A 19,685-nucleotide genomic window follows, 5' to 3' on the forward strand; every position below is an offset into this window, starting at 1 on the left:
TAAGACTTTGTTAGTGATGAGCTCTAAACATTACTCAGTGCTCCAGACAGCCCATAAAAGTTAAGCTATCAGCATAGGAAAAAAGTGTTTGGTTCCATTCGTTTTCAATCATTTGAAAGTAATAAATGATAAAAATAAATGAATAAATAAATGTTGGTCAGAGTCCTGACATAATGTTAATGCTCTTTGTTTATCTAACCTTTATTCAGTGCTATGGAATTGACTGTATAAAATGTATACAAACAAATGTCTTTAGTTTATGATTGTTGATGCATTTAAATGACATGTAGTAGTTATTACCTGATTAGGTTAAGTGAAGGTGCCACAGAACAGGCCAAGCTCACTGCTTTGAGGTCAAGTTATTCTGCTAAGGTCTAAAATGAAGCTCTCACACTGAAGCTCTACACATTTTGAACACTGTCGCCACTTACCTCGGACCTTAAAGTAGAGCGGGAATCCATAACAACATGTAAAGCAGCACCAAGGGCCTCATTTTCCTAAGAGAAAACAAAGTAGAGTATGAATATAAACAGTAAACTGATTTTAATACAAAAAGAGTTTATGTGATCAAGTCTTTTATCAGTTATAATGCACAATATGTGGTGTATATATGGACTGTCATGTAGGTGTGGTTGTTTTATATTTTATATGGGAAGAACAAAGCGCTGTTTGAAGAACTTTCAGGTAGCTCAGCAATCCACAGTCTAATAGTAGAAGGATTACATTAGAAAGAGTATGAGAAAATATACAAGGTGGAGATCGCTTAAAATTATTATTACAATGAGAAACATTTTAGATAAAGGTGTTTTTTTCCTGGACTAAATAACTCTTTCTTTGAACTTATTCATTTATTTTTCTTTGGTAATGAAACTGCTTAATCTGTTTTATATTATCAACGTTTTCCCCTTAATGTAGCACCATCTAGTGGTGTTTTTTTAAGACTAGCCCTGGATGTACAGTACTCCACTGTCCCAGATCTGATAAATGCCAAAGCTCGGGGCCCTTAAAGCACACTAAATCCACACTATCTCTAAAACCACTTCAGAGTATTTGAGGATAAGCATATCCCATCATTCATCATGTTCAGGAACTCGCATGGCCCAAAAAGATTTATAGAAAAATAAATATCCATGCAAAAAATATTACATATAATTTGGTAGTAAAATGTAAAGTGTAGAGACGAATATGTATTTTGTAAAACATTTGCAACTGCTTTTTATCACTTAATTAGAACCCATTGGGTAATGAAAAGTTCTACACACACCTGTGGTCTTCACGGCAACTTGAACACTTAAGCAAAAAAACTATGGAAATATGAATTGCAAGTAGAAAAGTGTCAAGTGTTAAGAACGTAAGTATGGATATTGGGACAGGCCTGTTTTTGTGTTTGTAGGTTGCAACCTGAGGAAGGCACCATTTGTACTCTCTTTTTAAAATATGTTTTATATAATGAAATAACCAGTTGAATATAGGCTTTTTTTTTTTTTTTTTTTGAAGTGTGCTTTAATTCTTTTTTTTTTTCTTTTCTTAAAAGTAGAGTATATTTACATCACAGCATCTGGAGCTTTGACATGTTCTAGCTCTGTCAGGAATTTTTAGACTTCATGGACTTCAATTTCTATCGACAGAGGTGTACAAAGCATACTTACATGAGAAAAAGAAACACCAGGAAGCCCCTATAAACCAATGAGCGATAAAGAAACAGAAAGCATTGATTACAATGAGCTTCAGCTAAATGCAATCCAACCATGACACATACTATTCACATGATTGTTAAAATGCATCAAGACTTACTGGAGGTCCAGGTGGTCCACGACTACCTGGAGGTCCCTAATAGAGGGTCAAAAGAACATTTTTATGTTGGTTAAATAGTACCACTTTATTTATCTAAATGTAAAAGGGCTAGTAACATTGAAGGACATTGGGGAACATACCTGAGCACCCTGTTTAAAATAAAAGGACAAACAACAAAAATGTTATTTTCATTAGGGAACCTTTTTCAACCAAATTTGTTCTGGCTGCTTATCTGATTGTAGCTTAAAAGTGTCTTAGGCTGAGTCTCATTCCACTCTTTAGTTCCCTATGATGTAAATCAGTACATCATGAACATGAATGATTCAATTACCTCTATCATGGTTACAAGATTCCCAGTGCATTCTGGGAACTTGTAGAGACTGAATGAATGCACTTTTTCAAATTTGACAGTAATAGTTGACTCCCTGGGAAGTGCACTTACTACTGAGTGGACTGAGACAAACCATTAGACTCCCATCACAGTAACATCACTGAATGGAGATGATAAACAGGAAGTTGAGCCTATTCCGATGGAAGTCTAAAATAAGAGCCATACAATATTAGAATTCAGTATTTCAAAATGATTTTTACCATTTCCCCTTTATATCCTTTGTCTCCTTGTGGTCCCTAATAAAAAGAGAGGAAGAAAAGGATGTTTTTCAGAGTATGCACCCAATTAGAAACCACCAACAACATGACTCAGATCATACATACTGGGTTACCACTTGGCCCAATGATACCAACAGGTCCAATGGCTCCTTGCATCCCCTTAAAAAAAAGAAACACATACAGAAGTTGCTGATCAAGAACTCTTCATCCATCTCATTTGTGTTTTCAGGACAGTTCCCACAGTGGTACATACCATTAAACCCTGAGGACCCTTTGGGCCCTGGATACCCACTGGGCCAAGGTCTCCGGGTGGCCCCTGTGAATGACAGAAACATTGTTTGGTCATACATTGTTTGGCCTTAAAATCAGAATTTAGAAAACCATTACATCACACAGCTTTTATTTGATTATATTGTTTGACTAGCTCTCTTAAAGCTGCTTAAAGAAGCTATTTATCATCTTAAGCTACAGTGCTTGTACAGCTGTAATGAAATGCCAGCTTGCACTGTTGGCTTGAAGGCTTAGCATTAAATGAGAAGTAAACAATAACTGCTTGCCTGATTAATTGGATTCTGGTGAATCATATAAAGGTGCACTGTTCTTTCGGTTTAGACTGTTCATTAATCAGAAGACCAGTCACTGATCAGTTAGTAAGTGATCAGTTCAAGTAGTAATAATTACAAATTATTATTACTACTTGAAAATTGTAATTTGATTACATTAGTTATTACTGCATGTAAAAAGTAATCAGATTACTAATTACTTTACTTTCAAGTTACTTTGAAAAAAATACACTTCAAAGTGAAAATTGTAGTTCTTTCAGTAATTTAATATTAACTGAAAAATATTACAAAGGTATGAAAACAGCAACTTGACTTAAAGATTTAATCCATTTCTAAAACTTAACATTCTTAGTATAAACCTGCCTAACAATGAAAAATGTATCTTTAAATGTGCCTATACAGTGTTTTATATACAACATTGCTTGCTGAGTGTAGGGTATATGTGTATGCTGGCTTAACTGTGTTTAAATGTGAGCATTAAAGACAGAAAAAACCTTAATAAATTGAAAACGGTTCTGATAACATTTGAAAACAGTATTAATGAAAATACAGTGCATATTTGAATGCTAAAAATAAATCTTGCTTCTTTGTTTACGGAGGTGATGTGGGCGTTTACAGGTTCGCGCGTCTCACGTGGATGATTACCGTATGAATAGCGCACGCTGCGCATGGTTGTGATCACATTACAGATAATGAGCTCAGACGGGAAAGACTGGACCTCGCGTTGGTTTTATACGGATTACTTCATCAGAGAATATTTGTTTTAGATAAGACTTACTTCATTTAAAAGTAGGCACTTCAAGCTTTCCATATATATGTTTTCCATGTCTGTGTGTGAAGTATTCGCTGAGTTTCGGTTCATTTTAGTGACGCGTTTCAGAAAGAAGTTCGCGGAGACTGAGAAAGCTGAAAACGCACCGTTTGTTTTCTTTATTTTACAAAAGCACAATGTTTTGTTGATATTGTGAGTGCACACAAATAAAAGTAGACCCTTCACAGATTCAAATGATGTATTACACTTATATGTACGATCAAAAATGGCTTTTCGCTGTTCTCAGGAAAAAATGCAAGTGATCGCGCCGGCGCCTCCATCGACCCCGCGCAAAACATTTTTTTAAAAGGCATATAAATATTTTTTAACACTACATTTGTAGAGTAAGTAACGTAATTATATTGACTTTAGTAACTGTAATCAAATTACACAAATTTAAAATGCAATGCGTTACATTACTGCTTTACCAGAAAAAGTAATTAGATTACAGTAACGACACGTTACTATGTAATGCGTTATTCCCAACTCTGTCACTGATATATTTTATGTAAGCATAATTAAATGTTATTAAACACCTAACAGGTTTACGTACACAGACCTGTGGTGTAATCATTGCAACTATCAGTATGATAATTTTGGCAAAACAGTAGATCATGTGAAAATCCTCAGAATATACAAGACATAATTTTTCTTCTGTAATGCGACATTAACACGTGAAACAGGATATCCATCTAGAACAAATATAGGTAGGGTCTTTATATGGCAGTTTAAAAATGGGCTTGATAAGATCAGTTTAAAAAAAGGACATGGAGGAAATATTAGATTTTGAAGAAAGATTGTGAAGCCAAACTTTTTTTTATTTGGAACATTTAGATTAATATAACAGGTTGACTTTATGCTAACGGTGGTGCAAGAAGAAAGTTTACCTTTGGTCCAAACATTCCAAGAATTCCAGGAAATCCCTGTTCACCAGTATCACCCTAAAGAAAAATATTAACAGATGATAAATAGATGAAAAATATAAACAGATAACAGTAGTAGAATGACATGTAGCATTATTCTTCACTAAGTGTTAAAGAAATGTCACTGTCATTCATTCATCAACCGTTAAATAGACCGAAAACATGCAAATACATCACCATTTAGAAAGTTTAGGGCCAAATTAATACTTTTATTCAGTAAAGATGCAATAAATTGATCAAATGTGACAGATATATTGAGACATTTATAATGCATTTATAATCATGGTTTCCACAAAAGTATTAACGTTTTCAACGTTGATAATAATAAGAAACATTACTTGAGCACCAAATAAGCATATTAGAATGATTTTGGAGGGACCAAGTGACACTGAAACTCGAAATAAAGTATTATAGAGAGCTGTGTAAGAAGTTACTGTCTGATTTTGCCAATTATGTTCTTTGTTTTATTCTTAGAGGTCCATCATTTAAGCTAACCGAGATCATTGGAGCAGCATTCATTCGTGTGTTTGTCATAGTTGCAAGGGATCCATTGTGATAACAGAGAAGCAATACTTACAAGTTGCCCTTTGACCCCTCGGTCTCCTTGTTTTCCAGGAAATCCCATTCCTCCATTAAATCCTCTTTTTCCTGGAGGTCCAGTTTGGCCAGGGATGCCCCTTTCACCCTAAGTCAGAACATAGAGAAATATTTAAGATAGAACCAGCTAATATTGCTATAGATGCAGATAATGATGACACACAAACATAAAGAACAAGTCACTATCCATATAACCTTTGGCCCAAAAGTGCCTTGAATTCCTGGCAGACCTGGCACACCTGCGTTTCCTTGAGGACCTGATTTTCCAGGCAGACCAACCTCACCATCACTTCCATGCTCACCCTAATAACAGAGGACAAACAAACCCAAACATCACAAACAACAAAAAGCACCTGGGTGATTAAAAGTGTTACACTGAGAACATTGAGAATTACATTCATTGTCTTACTGGCATTCCTTTAGCTCCGTCTTTCCCAAGAGCTCCTTCTACCCCAGGATCACCCTCAAGACCCTCACGACCAACAACTCCTCTGGGGCCAGGAATACCAACAGGACCCTGTGAGAGGACCACAACTGTTTAAAATATCAGTTGTAGGTTCTGTCATGATGTCACTGAACTCAGTTCAGCGTATAAGAAACTTACTTACAGGGGACCCTCGACTTCCAGATTCACCATGTGGACCGTTTTTGCCTTTTGGACCCTAAAAAAATTGTTATTCGGTTGTGATGGGTATTATACGATTTAAAATAAAAGCCATATGTGTGCATTTGTATTTAAACAAAACAAAATCCACAATATGTTTGTGTTCACATGGAAAAGTCTTACTTTATTGCCTTTGGATCCTTTAGGTCCTGCAAAACCTTTTGGACCTGCATTTCCCTGTAGTTACAGACAGGGAAAATGAGATGAACAAAATTAAGAAAATATCTATTTTATAGCTCAGTTTCAAGCGGGGTTATTATCATTCATTAAAACTAAAACCGTAAGAAACTTCTAATAAAATAAAATAAAACTAAAATAGACATATTTAAAAACTAATAAACATGATACAAATACACAACGAAATCGCAAAAAAATGAACTAAAATAAAAAAAATTAAAATATAAGAATAAAATCTAATACAAAATATTAACAAAACTATAACAGTATATTAATGATACTAAAATAACACTGGTTTAAAGATGTCATTATTTGTCGATTCACTCACAGGGAGTCCAGGAGCCCCCGAGTTTCCTCTTTCCCCATAAACACCTTCATGACCCTTATGATTTACAAATTGAAATTCAAAATTTGACATATAAAGTATATTTAATTAATGATCTATTTTGGAACTGTCGAAAAATGCATTTAGAAAATAAAAAGCAAATCTTAAACTCACTGGGTATCCAGGGTCACCTGGCTGTCCCCTTTCTCCTCTGTTGCCAACAGGTCCCTAAATCCCAGTGAAAACCCAACACATTGATCAGGTTGGCATCTAGAATTCTCCCAAAACAAGGCAAAAATGTGTAGTAAGTCTAGCGGACTGACTCACGATGTCACCTAAAGGACCAGTTGGACCTTCAACCTTCCCGTCATCACCTGGCTCTCCCTGAAAAATACAGAAATTGATTTCAGTATTGATTTCTAGATTTTTCAACTTAAAACATCTGATATAAATTTGACCAAGTGCTATGTATATGCTAAGGGTTTTTGAGTTTATGAGAACATGGAAGGTGATATACGTAAGGGATAATCAACGGCTCGCCTTGCATTAAAGGATTTTAAATGCACAACGTGGAGGCCAAGAACCCCGTTGCCTCCGCGAAGTGCATTTAAAATCCTTTAATGCATGGCAAGCCGTTGATTATCCCGCTTATTCCATGGTAATTTGCCAACATTGAAAACTTAAAGCTGTTTATGATGTTAGCAGTGCAATATTTAACCGGAAGGGTAAAAATGATGGTTATTTTTGTCAGTTATGGCTCGTTAGCTCTAGCATTCTGCCCGATTCAAATCACATACAGAGATGAAATAGTGCGGTAAGACCACATTTATTTGAATGAATTATCGATCGAGAGAGAGATGACAGTTGTGTGTGTGAATTACCTGCGTCTGTGTGTCTCTCTCAAACAATGAAGCTGTTTAGTTACTTCGATGCTGAGGAAGATAATGAAGCGATCTAGTATCTATGCTATTTTATTTATAAAAGTTACGGGGCAGCACCGACAAAAAGCTTCTGTGTGTGCGCAGCGCGATCTGCAATCTCCGACCTCTCTCCCTCTCACTGTGTTTATGTGTGTGTGTGTGTGTGTGTGCATCAACTAATATAGAACGGTGATTAAACAGACTTGGAACTACCTATGTGCATTAAACGTTTTTAATGCATACCTGCCAGCCAATCAGAATCGAGTATTCAGACAGACCATGGAATAAAAGCAAGTTAACCTCAACATAAAATTTGGATTTTGGGAAAAAGACTATTTGTTTTTTATTATGCAAATACAAAGAACACTCCTTTGTTAAATTTCTTGGGTTTCTGAAATTAGCTTGTAGTTATAAGGCATTTAAATTTTTTACCTTTTCACCTTTTGGTCCTGGGGATCCCATTGGACCTTGTGGTCCTTGATGACCCTACAGTAAATGAGGTAATAAAAGAAGAAAAAGTGGAGTATGGAACCATTTGAGCATTCAAAGACAAGTCAACTAGCTCTAACAAGCCTTATTAACTAAAGAACTTCATATAATGTAGAGCAGCAGTTTTTTTTTACCACTTTATGCTGAGGTAAAATAAAGTCTTTTAAGGCATGTCTATGTTAAATAATGCTTACTTCATATCCCACTAAACCTGGTTCTCCTTGCCGACCCATTTTTCCCGGAGCACCCTGAAAATGATAGCCATGGGATCAGAGTTAGTTTCAGATAGCATAATCAGAAACTACTTTCTCGCCCAAAACAAAACACAATCAATCAAAAAAAAAATTATTAAAATTAAAAAGGGTCTCTCTACAATATTTTCTTTGGTGTATAATAACATAATTATCAGCATTTTCTGTGTTCTGTCAATGATGTAATACACAATGGTTAAAATAAAAAAAATAATCTCTGGCAAAGGAAAGGCTATTTTAAGAGAAAAGCATTTGTAATTATTACAGTGACATCATTAGATCCTTGTAATCAATTAGACCTTTGTAACCTTACTGTATGTCATTTTGGGTCACAAAACACTGACATTGAACATTCAAAAATAAGTTTTTCACCATAAACCCAGTAGTTCCTCTGCTTCCTTTTGGCCCAATGAAACCCATGGCACCTTGTTCTCCCACTGGTCCAGTCTCGCCAAGGTGACCCTGGTGACCTTTGCTGCCCTGAAATGAATTTTAAGCATTATTTATACTCTACATATGGAAACACACAGAAACACACAGACACACACACACAGACACACACACACACACACACACACACACACACTGATATCTAATGATAAGTAATGAGAATAATGACGGCTAACCATGGGAACTAAAATGTCAAAGCTAAAATACCTTCTCTCCAGGTTTTCCCCTCTCACCAGTTTTTCCAGGTTTGCCCTCAGGGCCCTGAAATTACAATACAGAGTTGACACACTGCAAAAATCAATAGAGAGACATCGCTGAATGAACACATTCAGTACTGACTTATGAGTTTAATCATTCAGAACTGCCACAAGGAGGTGTAGTTTGTCTTTGCATCCAACATCACTCAGTCTTCAATAAGGCCTTCAAGCATGTGCTCCAGCAATAAAGTACTCTAGAGTGAACCAATTTACACCAATCCTGCTGAGAAACTGCTGAAACCAGTCTAAGGTGATCAAAACTTATCTAAAACTTGCTACAAGTGCCCACAACTTAAAAAACAGCAAACCAAACCAGTCTGACTAGAGTAAACAAACAAATTTAGTAAAAAAAAAATTCCCCAGCAGGCCTAGATTTGCTTGATTTTCAGAAATTAATAGTCAGCAAAATATTCCAATTTATTTTCCACTGATAAAAATGCAAAAATAATAGCACTGTGAGTGTGATACACCTGAAAACCTTGACAAAATGATCTGTTATTTCGAAACATAAAAAGACCACACACCATGACACCCATTAAGCCAGGATCTCCGGGACGGCCTTCTGTTCCTTTAAATCCGATGGCTCCCTTTTCACCTGTTTCTCCTTCCATTCCAATGTCACCCTTTTCACCCTAGAGACAACAACACCTATTGAAACTTAATTTAATACAAGCAAAGAACTAAATATAATGTCTACTAACATTTTTTTAAATAAAGTGATGATCATGCACAAAATAAAAAAAGATTTGGCATTTTTCTGACCTTAGCTCCATCTGGGCCGCTCAGACCAGCCTCCCCATCAAGCCCAGGGTCACCCTAAATGAGAACTTCATTTAAAAAAAAATCACTGAACTACTTTAAAAAGACACAAATATAGACTTTAATCAGGGTAGATGCCATATTTAGCTTGACACAAATGAAAACAAAGCTGTGAGGGAAAAACGTGTCGAGTTTCTAGGTTGCATCTAATAAACCATCCCTTGTGAGAAAAAGTACACTTCAGCAATTTTTAAAAAGAGTACTTGTTATGGGAATAATACATTTTAAACATAGTTAAGTGTGAACTGAATGCAATGTTTTCACACACTTAACTGCAATTAAATAAAAATGTATTATAGTTGAAATTTCAATTAAAAGCAGTTAACTGAACTTTTGAGTGCTTTTTTGACCTACTGAATTAGGACTTAAGCACATCTTTAAATACATTTGTAATTATACATTTGTAATAAAGTTGTAATTTAGTGCTTTTAAAATATATTAACTTGAAATGTAATATTGCATAACACTACAGTTAAAGTTATAATCAAGTACTTTACATGTGCTTTAATGTCAACACATCAAAATAGGTGTACATCTTTAGCACAATAAGATTATTAAAACACTACTTAAATGTAAAACTTTAAGTTAACTTGACATTATTACACTAATTTTAAGTAAAATTATTAATAGTATATTATCAATACAGATTTTTTTTATTTTTTTTATATACTTCTAATTTCTTATTTGTTATGGAAGCTTTCCATTGTATTCATTGTACATATTTTGGAAAGACTTATTTTCAGTGGCTCAGTGACTGAACAGTTGTCACTGAGGTATACAACAGCAAAACCCACTGAACTAACAGTAATGGCATCTCTCCTGATTAAAGTCTGTTACAGCTAACAAAATGAACCTACTCGAGGTCCAATCAAGCCTTGCTCTCCCATATTCCCAGGAGATCCATATGCACCCTAAAAAGTGAGGAAAAAAATTCAAACTCAAATTTCAGCATAATTAATTTCTTAAATAGGACAATTATTTATATCCAAATGTGCTTTGTATAAAACATCTGCTTATGATCTCACTATGGTAAATGTTGAACATGACATGGTTTCACAGCCGCTACACCGCACTAATCAGCATTCAGTACCATGTATACAGTATAAGAAAACACAGCAGATGTTTTACCTTCTCTCCTGGTTCACCTGGTAAGCCTCGCTCCCCAACCTTCCCAGGTAAACCCTGTCACACAAACCAGGAAACTAATGAACGTGGAGTGCTTAGCTTTCTGAATCTTACTAGTCTTTAGTCCCTCACAGCTAAGAACACATGTGGGAATAATGGATAGGTAATTAGAAACAAAGGGACAATGTGGGACAAAATCTGTTTCTTATTTCGGTTTCATTCGTTAAAGTATTTTAATTAACAAAGCCAATCTAAGTGTTTTCTAGTGCCACCTGAGGACATTGTAATTGTATACAGGAACCACAACTAATCTGGCATTGGCTAAATTAGGGCACAATGATAATTGTTTCTTTAAAAACCAGTTAGGAGAGTAGGGCAGAGGGGTACAATAGGAAATAATAAATAAAGTGCTGGAAATATAGAGAACTGATCTAATAATGCTGGAAGCACAATATGAAACATATCAACACATATCTGACGATTATGTCAAGAGTCTTACCACTGCTCCAATCTCACCCAAAGGACCTAATACTCCTGGTGGCCCTTGAGGACCCTATTAAGAAACAGAAAACATTTTCACTGACTGTGATGTCAGCTACTGAAACGATAGAAATCTGAACACTACTGTTCAAAAACTTGGGGTCAGTAAGATTTAGCATTAAACTGATAAAAATGGCAGTAATTTATAATGTTACAAAACATTCTATTTCAAATAAATGCTGTTCTTTTTGTTCATCAAAGAAACCTGCAGAAAAAAACACTTTGTTGTGGTTTCCACACTTGAGTAAGCAGTGTAATAATGTTTATTGAGCACCAAATCAGCATATTAAAATGATTAATTTCAAGGATCATGTGACACTGAAGACTGGAGTCACATCACAAGAATCACAGGAATAAATTACATTTTAAAATATATGAACATAGCAAGAGTTATAATATTTCACAATATTATGGTTTTTACTGTATTTTGATCTAATAATTGCAGCCTTGGTGATCTTTAAAAAAACATGTTGAAAAATGTTACTGACCCCGCAAACTTTTGGACAGTAGTGTATGTTAACCTGATTTTTAGCATCGCCATGTGAGTTGGCACATTGTCTCTGTAGTGTTCAAGCAAAGTTTGCCATGATTTTATAGTTTTGTTTAATTATGACATTCTGTCTTCTGAAAGAAATACAAAAAAACAAAAGAAGATATTCTGAGAAATGTCTGAGTGTTTTTGTCCAAACAATGGAAGTCAATAGGCACCAAAACTGTTTCTTTCATCAACCTACTTGTTACACTTCTGAGATGACTTTCTGGACCATCGAATAAAATGAACCCATAGCCAAATAGTTATTCTGGTCCGGAACAGTAACTTATCACAAATCACTCAATTCCAGATGGATAAAATCAAGTCCTGCTTTTCCTAAAATACTGTTTTACTCAAGAATAAATGCTGCCATTAGTTGTCACATCACAATGACATTATCAAACCGATATGTCACATGTAAAGGCACCATTTTTAAATTGATCTGAACAGCGGAGGGGAACATAGTGTTTAAAGGCTTAAAGGCAGTCTGTTTCAAAAGACTTGAAATAGAAGGACTGCTTTATGAAGATTTTATGGTGCATTTTTGTTGTTTTGGAGCTTGACAGTCCATGTCCTCATTTATTATATATATGAATGATATACTTACAGGTTCTCCTAAGATGCCCTTTGCTCCAGGAGGTCCAGTTGGTCCTTGAACACCCTAGAAAATGGACATATATTTTTCCAAGCCAGTTTTTGTGGACATTTAACTGTTGAAAATGTTTGTCAAATGATCAATTACTCACTGGAAATCCAGTTGGTCCTGTTTCACCAGTTTCACCAATTTGACCCTATTATACAAGAGATAATCTCAGTGCTACAGAAGAAACACACTTAACTGCCTGTTATCTAAATGACCATCTATCCTATAAGATAACTGTCAGCTAAAATACATTGTTTGTGAAATGTTTTGTTGATCTTTCATGATCAGTTCAGTAGGTTAATCATATATAAGTACTGAATCAGAAGACAACGCATCTTAACATGATGAGTGAAATGCCAATATAAGGCATAAATTCTTAGCACTCTCTGAAGACCTGAGCATCAGCTGACCTCAAACTCCTCAACTTTGTCCAGTCTACAGTGATATCAAATTGACTGTTTCAAGTACACAGAAGACATTTCCCTCTCAGAATTTTTTTTTGCAAAAACTGTACCTTTAGGGGCACAACAGCAAATGAACACCTTTGTACCTAAAGGTACAGCTGTTGCACTTTTTTTTCTGAAAGTGTCAGAACTTCAGATATATAAAACAAATAAAGTCTGTAATTTTACCATTAGTCCACTGAAACCTTGTTTTCCCGGGGGACCTTCAGGACCCTGCAGAAAGGGGACAGAACCCAAAACAGTCACTAACTATTTTCCATTGCAACAACCAAATCAAATTATTCTTCATTCTGTTCGATCAAAACCAAAACCAAGCGTTTTGGAAACATTTTGGGACAAAACTTCAATGCACCCTGTTTCCAGCATTGTAAGGTTGATAAAAATGTTGTGCTGACAATTTAGATGGGTTTCATATGTTGTTTTGTTCTGTGGTAGGGAAAAAGCAGTGCATGCCAGCATGGAGGAGTCAAGTACTTCATCTCGAATCATAGCATAGCATTATAATGCTGCTTTCAACATGCACCATTCACGCACAGCCAGATATACTTTTTGAAGTTATTGACATCTCATGAGAATAAAATTGCAAACAATTACTAAGCTAAATGTTTCAAGGTATCAATAGTAAGCTGCCAGTAAAGGTCAATATCAAATTAGTCATATACAGCTCTAATTGAGCTTATGAAAAATAGTGAAAACAAGGAAACAGTAATGTAATAAAATAAAACTACAGGTTTATGAGTGAGTCAGTTTTTGAAATGTGCACCTCCATGTCTTTGGTCCAAAAAGGTGACTATTAATAATTATAGTTTAAGAACATGTTATAATCAGTATCATCTAAGTAAGATATTATGCAGTAACTTAGATCCACAAGAATCATTGCTGAACATTTCACCTTCATTCCCATCACTCCTTTCTCTCCGACTGGTCCATCTGGGCCCCTCGCACCCTGTGTAAAATATAGAGTTCGGACTGGCATTGAGGAGCAGACACATACGGGTGTAAAAAAAAAAAACAATTAACTGAACAGCAGAGGGCACACTTGTACAAATAAAGACATTCTGAGTTATCAGTTGTGATAGACTGGGTCAAAGGAACAAGTTAATAATGTCACCTAGTGTCACTAGCAGATATACAGTATGGCATTTAGTCAAAGGTTGACAAACCCAGATGACATATAGACAACTCGTTCAAAGTAATCTGTATGACTTCTGGTCTTGAACGAGCCAAATCTCCAGCTCACCAGGGGAAAAACCTGAATGAATGCAGCTTTAAAGAGCTCTGTGAAACATTAGCCTTTCACATCATGCAAGTTCAGCTACAGTAAAATGGAAAGCGACCATTATATTTCCATTGTGATGATTCATAAGCCTTATGAAAGATGTAAAGCCACAGCTGGGTGATCTCTGACTTTGAGGGATTTCTTTGTCTGGAAGGTGGAAACAGTGATCAATGGGGATAATATGATGGCTGCAACCACTGTGGCTCCTGCTGAAGAACAGACATGTGGTGCTCCTCTGACAGCACTCTCTTTTGAGGACCAGTGCAACACTGCTGCCTCTGTTCTCGTGATCTGATGTCATTCAGGAAACCTTTGACCTTTCAGGGGCTAATGACAACATTTGGACTGATTGGAATCAGGCCTGGACAGAAACTTCAAATCATAAAAGGGGGGTAAAAAATAAAACCTCCTTAAGGGATCTTTCTGAATCCTAATTCTGAATAACGTCTTGTTTCAATGACAACGGTCTGAAGATTTTCAACAAAAATTTGAGTAGCATTTTTCTTTGAATTCTATATACACAAACAATTTTTCCATCTGTTACTGTTCTGTTACTGTAAAACTAAATACGGTTTTTAAAAAATGGTAAGAAAATATTATGACTGGTTTCCTGAACATTCTCTAGTCTACCATTGGTTAGAAAGCTGAAATAAAAAAAAAATCACATTATTGGTAGTCAATGTTGCTGTGTTGAGCTAATCGGGATGCTCAACCATTTTTATTTACGATAAAACTAGCTGCATTTACAATGAAACTAAGTTGCACATTCAGAATACGACAGAATAGAAGCATATGGCAAAAACACACCTGATGTGCGTTCTTTCACAAGCCATGTGTGGTGCTCTCACACCACACATCATATTCTCACGCAGTGGAAAAATACTTTGCAGAGCAAAGAGGACACTGACAACATGCCACAAGACAGAGCAGGTTACTTTTTGTATGAAACAGAGTCTCAGCTCTCAAATTTTGTAATTTTATAAAAAATTCAAACAATAAATACCATTTTGTGGCTCTTTAATGTGTAATCGAATGTGTACCTCAGTTTAAGCGGCATGTGAACCGATCATCTCTTCCTCTTTACTAGTTATAGCACGAAATAAACATGAATGAACATCAGAAGGTATCTTATTTCAACCGCAGAAAGAGGTCAATACACACCATTTTTCAAGTTCAAGTCCACCGACGTTTACTCTCCTGTCTGGTTTGTTTGTCGGACAAAATGGCAGATTCTGCATTATGATTGGTCAGATCGCCTGTCAGTCAAACTCCTGGCTAAGGGTCAATTACAACTTCCCAACCCACAAATACAAACTTTCTAGGAGGACTTGAATGCATCATAAGATTTAAGATTTTGAGTTGATCTCACAGCACGTCCAGTGAACTTTTAACTTTATCATCAATATCAGCTGTTTTTAATTTGTCTGAGAGGTGAGAAGACTTTATATTCCTCAGTAAACTACACAAGTAATTGGCCTCTAAAGAGTAGTGAAATAAATGAATATGTCTATGGGAACTAAAAGCACTGAGCATTTAGAAAATGATGAGTCTCAAATCCCAGACCTCCACGTTCTCCATCAGTGGTAATTCAGTCCCAACTGCCGTTCATCTTTTGTTTGTTGAAGGATTAATGTTTCATCTGTAATGGTGAATTTAGTTTATGAAATGCGTTTTTGTGATGTGAGGAAGGACAGTTATGAGTGCTGAAATGTCTGATGGGAATCTAGCAAGCTATTAGAGTGTATTAAAACATACAATTTGAACTTGTGTGAAATTCATTAAGAGTGAAGCTTCAATGCAAAAGTCCACATGAAATCACAGTGGACCCTATTAACTTTCCTAATGCATGTTCCTGGTCTTGCTGTGAACAATTTATCAATGCAGGCTATTACAAAGAAATAGAAAGAAAGAACTAAAATATAATAATAACATTATAATAATATATAAAAAGTCCTCTTTTCATGTAGGCTGTGCAAGCTATTGGATAAGGTTAACCTAAAGCCAATTAGGTATGGCCACTTTTCACAATTCAATCAATTCTTGAAGGATAAAATCAACCAATCCTAAATTTTTTCCCATTGGATATTGTGTTTCACTTTGAAATGTCACATTACAGAAGTAAAATAGGTGCAAATGGTATTCATATTGACTTGAAGAGTTTTTCGAGTGTTCTTGTCTGCTGAGAATTGTCATAAATCGACATCACTCACATAATCCAATTCCCAAGCTAGGGACTTTCCTGAACTCTTTGGCAACCCCCAAATGTTCCCATTACCAATAACACCCATAAACTATGACACACATCCAAACAGCTCAAATTTGACTTTCGCTATAATTGCAAATCCAAAATTGTCCATGCTGTTCATCAGCACTGCCACTTGTCCACAGCTGATGGGATTCTGTCGTCTGTTTGCCCTCAACTCCCGTGACTTGCTTTGATTTGGAGTAGATCCCTGTGGGTCCTTCATCGTGATAGTATTGCAGCTGGACTTTTTTTTAATAGTTTTTTAAAAAACATAATTAATGTAAAGTACAATTTTTCCTGATGTATTGTCATTGAGCTTTGTAGACATGATCATTACTCAAAGTTGTGGGGGGGATAAAAGTAAAATACAGGAAATTTGAACGTAAAATTGGTGTGTAATTTTATCATTTTAATTAGTTTTTAATGTTAATGTAATCAGAGTTGATGTGAAGATACCATCTGTCAAGCTCTTCTGCCATGATACTGTCATTGACTGTAAATATAAAGGAAATATAGCCCAATATAGCTTCCAGTAACCACTGCATCAGGATGCAAAACTATCCAAAGACGACAGAACTATATGCCAATGCAAAACTCATTACAGGCCTATGTGAACTTGAATCACTTCCATTGAGAAAAAAATCTTGAGTATACAGTGATAATCATCTAGAGAGGTTATAAAAATATGTTAATGGATAGAGTTGTGAAATTAAGACTTCTGCTCATGAGCTTGGCTTGAACATTATAGTGTTTTACTTATAAAATTATGTCTTACTTTTAATTCTTGAACATTTTGTTTTTATAAAGTACATGTAATGACTGATAGTCAAAGTGATCAGTTCTTACCATTCTGCCTTTGGGTCCTCTGGTGCCGCTGAGGCCCCTAGACCCAGGAGGCCCCTGGAAACACAGAACAGAGTCCTGAATCAGGCAGCAGGAGATTGTTCCCTCAGAAATTCAGTTAGAGCCGGCAAAGAGTCTCTGGCAGGCAAACAAACATCACTTGATCCGATTACAAATACAGGGTGAAAGCTCTGTCCTTCAAAGGCTGCTGTTTATGTTTGTACTCCGCTGCACTTTTTGCCCTCCTCACAGGGTCATCTGAGTGCCTCCAAAAGGTATTTCCTGCCAAACGCTTGCATTATGCCAACATTTGTGTGAACAGAGCAAAGAAGTGCATGGAGTTTCATTCAGTAGGATGCTAATTACGCTAGTGTCTGAGTGTATAATCAATGTACATGGACAGCTCTAATGAGAGAATGTAAACAGGCAAAATGTTCATTTGATTACTGAATAAAATGAGACAGACTTGGCTGTTTATGATGCTTCCGTACTCTGGATTTACCAAGAAGGTTTCAGACCAGACGATTGTATGAAATGTGGAAATTACAACAGAAAACTAAGACGCAAAACAGAGCTGTGATCTGTTCAGATGTTACTTTGTGCAGAGACTCTTGGCCAGGCATAAATAAATTCAGTTTACACACACACATATATATATATATATATATATATATATATATAGAATACATAACATTGACTTACTGGTGTACCTGCTGGTCCAGATGGGCCCCTCTCTCCCGGGGCCCCTGGGTGTCCCTAAAACAAAAATCACAGACACATCATTACAGAATAATCTCTATTACAAGCAATAATCTCTAATACCATAAAAACATTTATAGTTTAATTGTATTCATTTTGTTGTATTCATTTTATTTCAGCTTACCATTGTAAGTAAACTTGGTGGTGTGGCAATAAAAAAAAAACACCTTGCTATTACTTTTATGTCATTTAGTTAGTAATTAATTTGACCAAATGCACTGCACAAATCCTATTATTAACGGGTATTTTTGTCCAGTTAAAATGTCTAAAAATCCTTTCAACAAGATGAAAAAAAAAACATTGCATAAAATACTGATTTATTTTCCACTTGTTTTCTTGCTTTCAGAGAAGAATGTATTTTATTTTGTCTTGCTGCACTGGCCGATTTTTCACATATTGCACTTATAAAGTTAAAATTATAAGCATGTGAAAAAAATCTTCCAGTGCAGTTAGACAAAATTCATCACACTATGACAACCTTACTATTTTATGCAGTGTTGCTTCTCAAGTAAATTTATTTTGTTGTAAGACATTTTTCCTGAAAACAAATAAAACACTAATTTATTTATTATTATTATTTATTTTTTATTTTTTGCCGCCTAGAAGAAAGAGCTCTTATAAGCATGATGTAGCAAACTACACTGAGAACAGCTCCTATGTTGTTTGCTGGCAAGCGCTCAGTTAATGAATACAAACTATTTTTTGGATTGCTATGGGCAACAAATACTTACAGACATTTTTATGTGTTATAGGAAATACCGAAACACTGAAATGACGACAAACCTTCTTGGAAAGACTGGAAGGTAGCTTTTGGATTTTTTTGGAGTGGCTTGAATTTGGTTTCAACTTTGACATTGTTCCCAGACCACTTTACGCAGCAAATGGCTACAATTTCCTTATGTCATTGAAAGGGAAATTACTCTTGCAGTGGTCTAGCTGATTATCTCATGAATGGAAAATGGCTGATGAGGCATTTTCCCACATACTACTTTTCCAACCATTGTAGCAGTGTGAGTTATAGTGACTGCTCAAAGTAAAGTGGGCGTTAGAGTTCCCCTGAGAGCAGAGACGAGATCCAGACTTACTCCTTACCATCGCTCCCTTTTCTCCAGGTGGCCCGGGCAGACCCATCTCACCACGATCTCCCTGAGAGCAGAGAAAGAAACACATCTAAGCCAAACAACACAGCAGAAGATCATACTAACATCAAGGAAAGACAACACTGACCATCATACAAAACCAACATAAATGTCTGATGTTTGATTTAAAACACATGCCATATATCAACAGGAACCAAGTTTAACCTGGATTTAACATGATTACACATGGCGGAATGCTGGGAAAGCAAATTACCTACTAACCTTTTCTCCAGGAAACCCCACCTCACCAACAGGTCCGACAAAACCAATAAGACCCTATTGTGCACAATAAATAAGGAAAAAGAAAATCAAAGATTATTAACTCTAGATTAAAACGCATACGAACATACAAGAAGTATAAAAAAATCCTTTACCCTCTCACCAAGCATCCCAGGATTTCCAGGAAATCCAGGCTCTCCCTACAGCAAAGAGACAAGATTTACAATTCAAAAACTCACTTAGATGTT

At 35.8% G+C, this 19,685-nt stretch overlaps 1 protein-coding gene across 1 annotated transcript in view; it reads right to left on the reverse strand.

The window, feature by feature from the left end:
* LOC107731038 (collagen alpha-1(XXVII) chain B-like) overlaps positions 1–19,685 on the reverse strand; it is a 108,643-nt gene that overhangs the window by 2,635 nt on the left and 86,323 nt on the right. Inside the window, exons 24-57 of the mRNA XM_016542009.1 lie at positions 19,593–19,637; positions 19,441–19,494; positions 19,172–19,225; positions 18,023–18,076; positions 17,324–17,377; positions 13,846–13,899; positions 13,122–13,166; positions 12,593–12,637; positions 12,454–12,507; positions 11,274–11,327; positions 10,778–10,831; positions 10,507–10,560; positions 9,593–9,646; positions 9,355–9,462; positions 8,781–8,834; positions 8,496–8,603; positions 8,067–8,120; positions 7,816–7,869; positions 6,791–6,847; positions 6,638–6,691; positions 6,467–6,520; positions 6,085–6,138; positions 5,906–5,959; positions 5,707–5,814; positions 5,493–5,600; positions 5,278–5,385; positions 4,665–4,718; positions 2,657–2,719; positions 2,509–2,562; positions 2,386–2,421; positions 1,935–1,943; positions 1,795–1,830; positions 1,650–1,676; positions 432–497 (exon numbers count right to left, since the gene is read on the reverse strand). Of these exons, the coding sequence (XP_016397495.1) occupies positions 432–497; positions 1,650–1,676; positions 1,795–1,830; positions 1,935–1,943; positions 2,386–2,421; positions 2,509–2,562; positions 2,657–2,719; positions 4,665–4,718; positions 5,278–5,385; positions 5,493–5,600; positions 5,707–5,814; positions 5,906–5,959; positions 6,085–6,138; positions 6,467–6,520; positions 6,638–6,691; positions 6,791–6,847; positions 7,816–7,869; positions 8,067–8,120; positions 8,496–8,603; positions 8,781–8,834; positions 9,355–9,462; positions 9,593–9,646; positions 10,507–10,560; positions 10,778–10,831; positions 11,274–11,327; positions 12,454–12,507; positions 12,593–12,637; positions 13,122–13,166; positions 13,846–13,899; positions 17,324–17,377; positions 18,023–18,076; positions 19,172–19,225; positions 19,441–19,494; positions 19,593–19,637 (1,995 nt within the window). The remainder of the gene's footprint in view (positions 1–431; positions 498–1,649; positions 1,677–1,794; positions 1,831–1,934; positions 1,944–2,385; positions 2,422–2,508; positions 2,563–2,656; positions 2,720–4,664; positions 4,719–5,277; positions 5,386–5,492; positions 5,601–5,706; positions 5,815–5,905; positions 5,960–6,084; positions 6,139–6,466; positions 6,521–6,637; positions 6,692–6,790; positions 6,848–7,815; positions 7,870–8,066; positions 8,121–8,495; positions 8,604–8,780; positions 8,835–9,354; positions 9,463–9,592; positions 9,647–10,506; positions 10,561–10,777; positions 10,832–11,273; positions 11,328–12,453; positions 12,508–12,592; positions 12,638–13,121; positions 13,167–13,845; positions 13,900–17,323; positions 17,378–18,022; positions 18,077–19,171; positions 19,226–19,440; positions 19,495–19,592; positions 19,638–19,685) is intronic.

This window comes from Sinocyclocheilus rhinocerous, unplaced genomic scaffold (assembly GCF_001515625.1).
Source record: "Sinocyclocheilus rhinocerous isolate Xijiao unplaced genomic scaffold, SAMN03320098_v1.1 scaffold157, whole genome shotgun sequence".
Lineage (NCBI taxonomy): Eukaryota > Metazoa > Chordata > Actinopteri > Cypriniformes > Cyprinidae > Sinocyclocheilus > Sinocyclocheilus rhinocerous.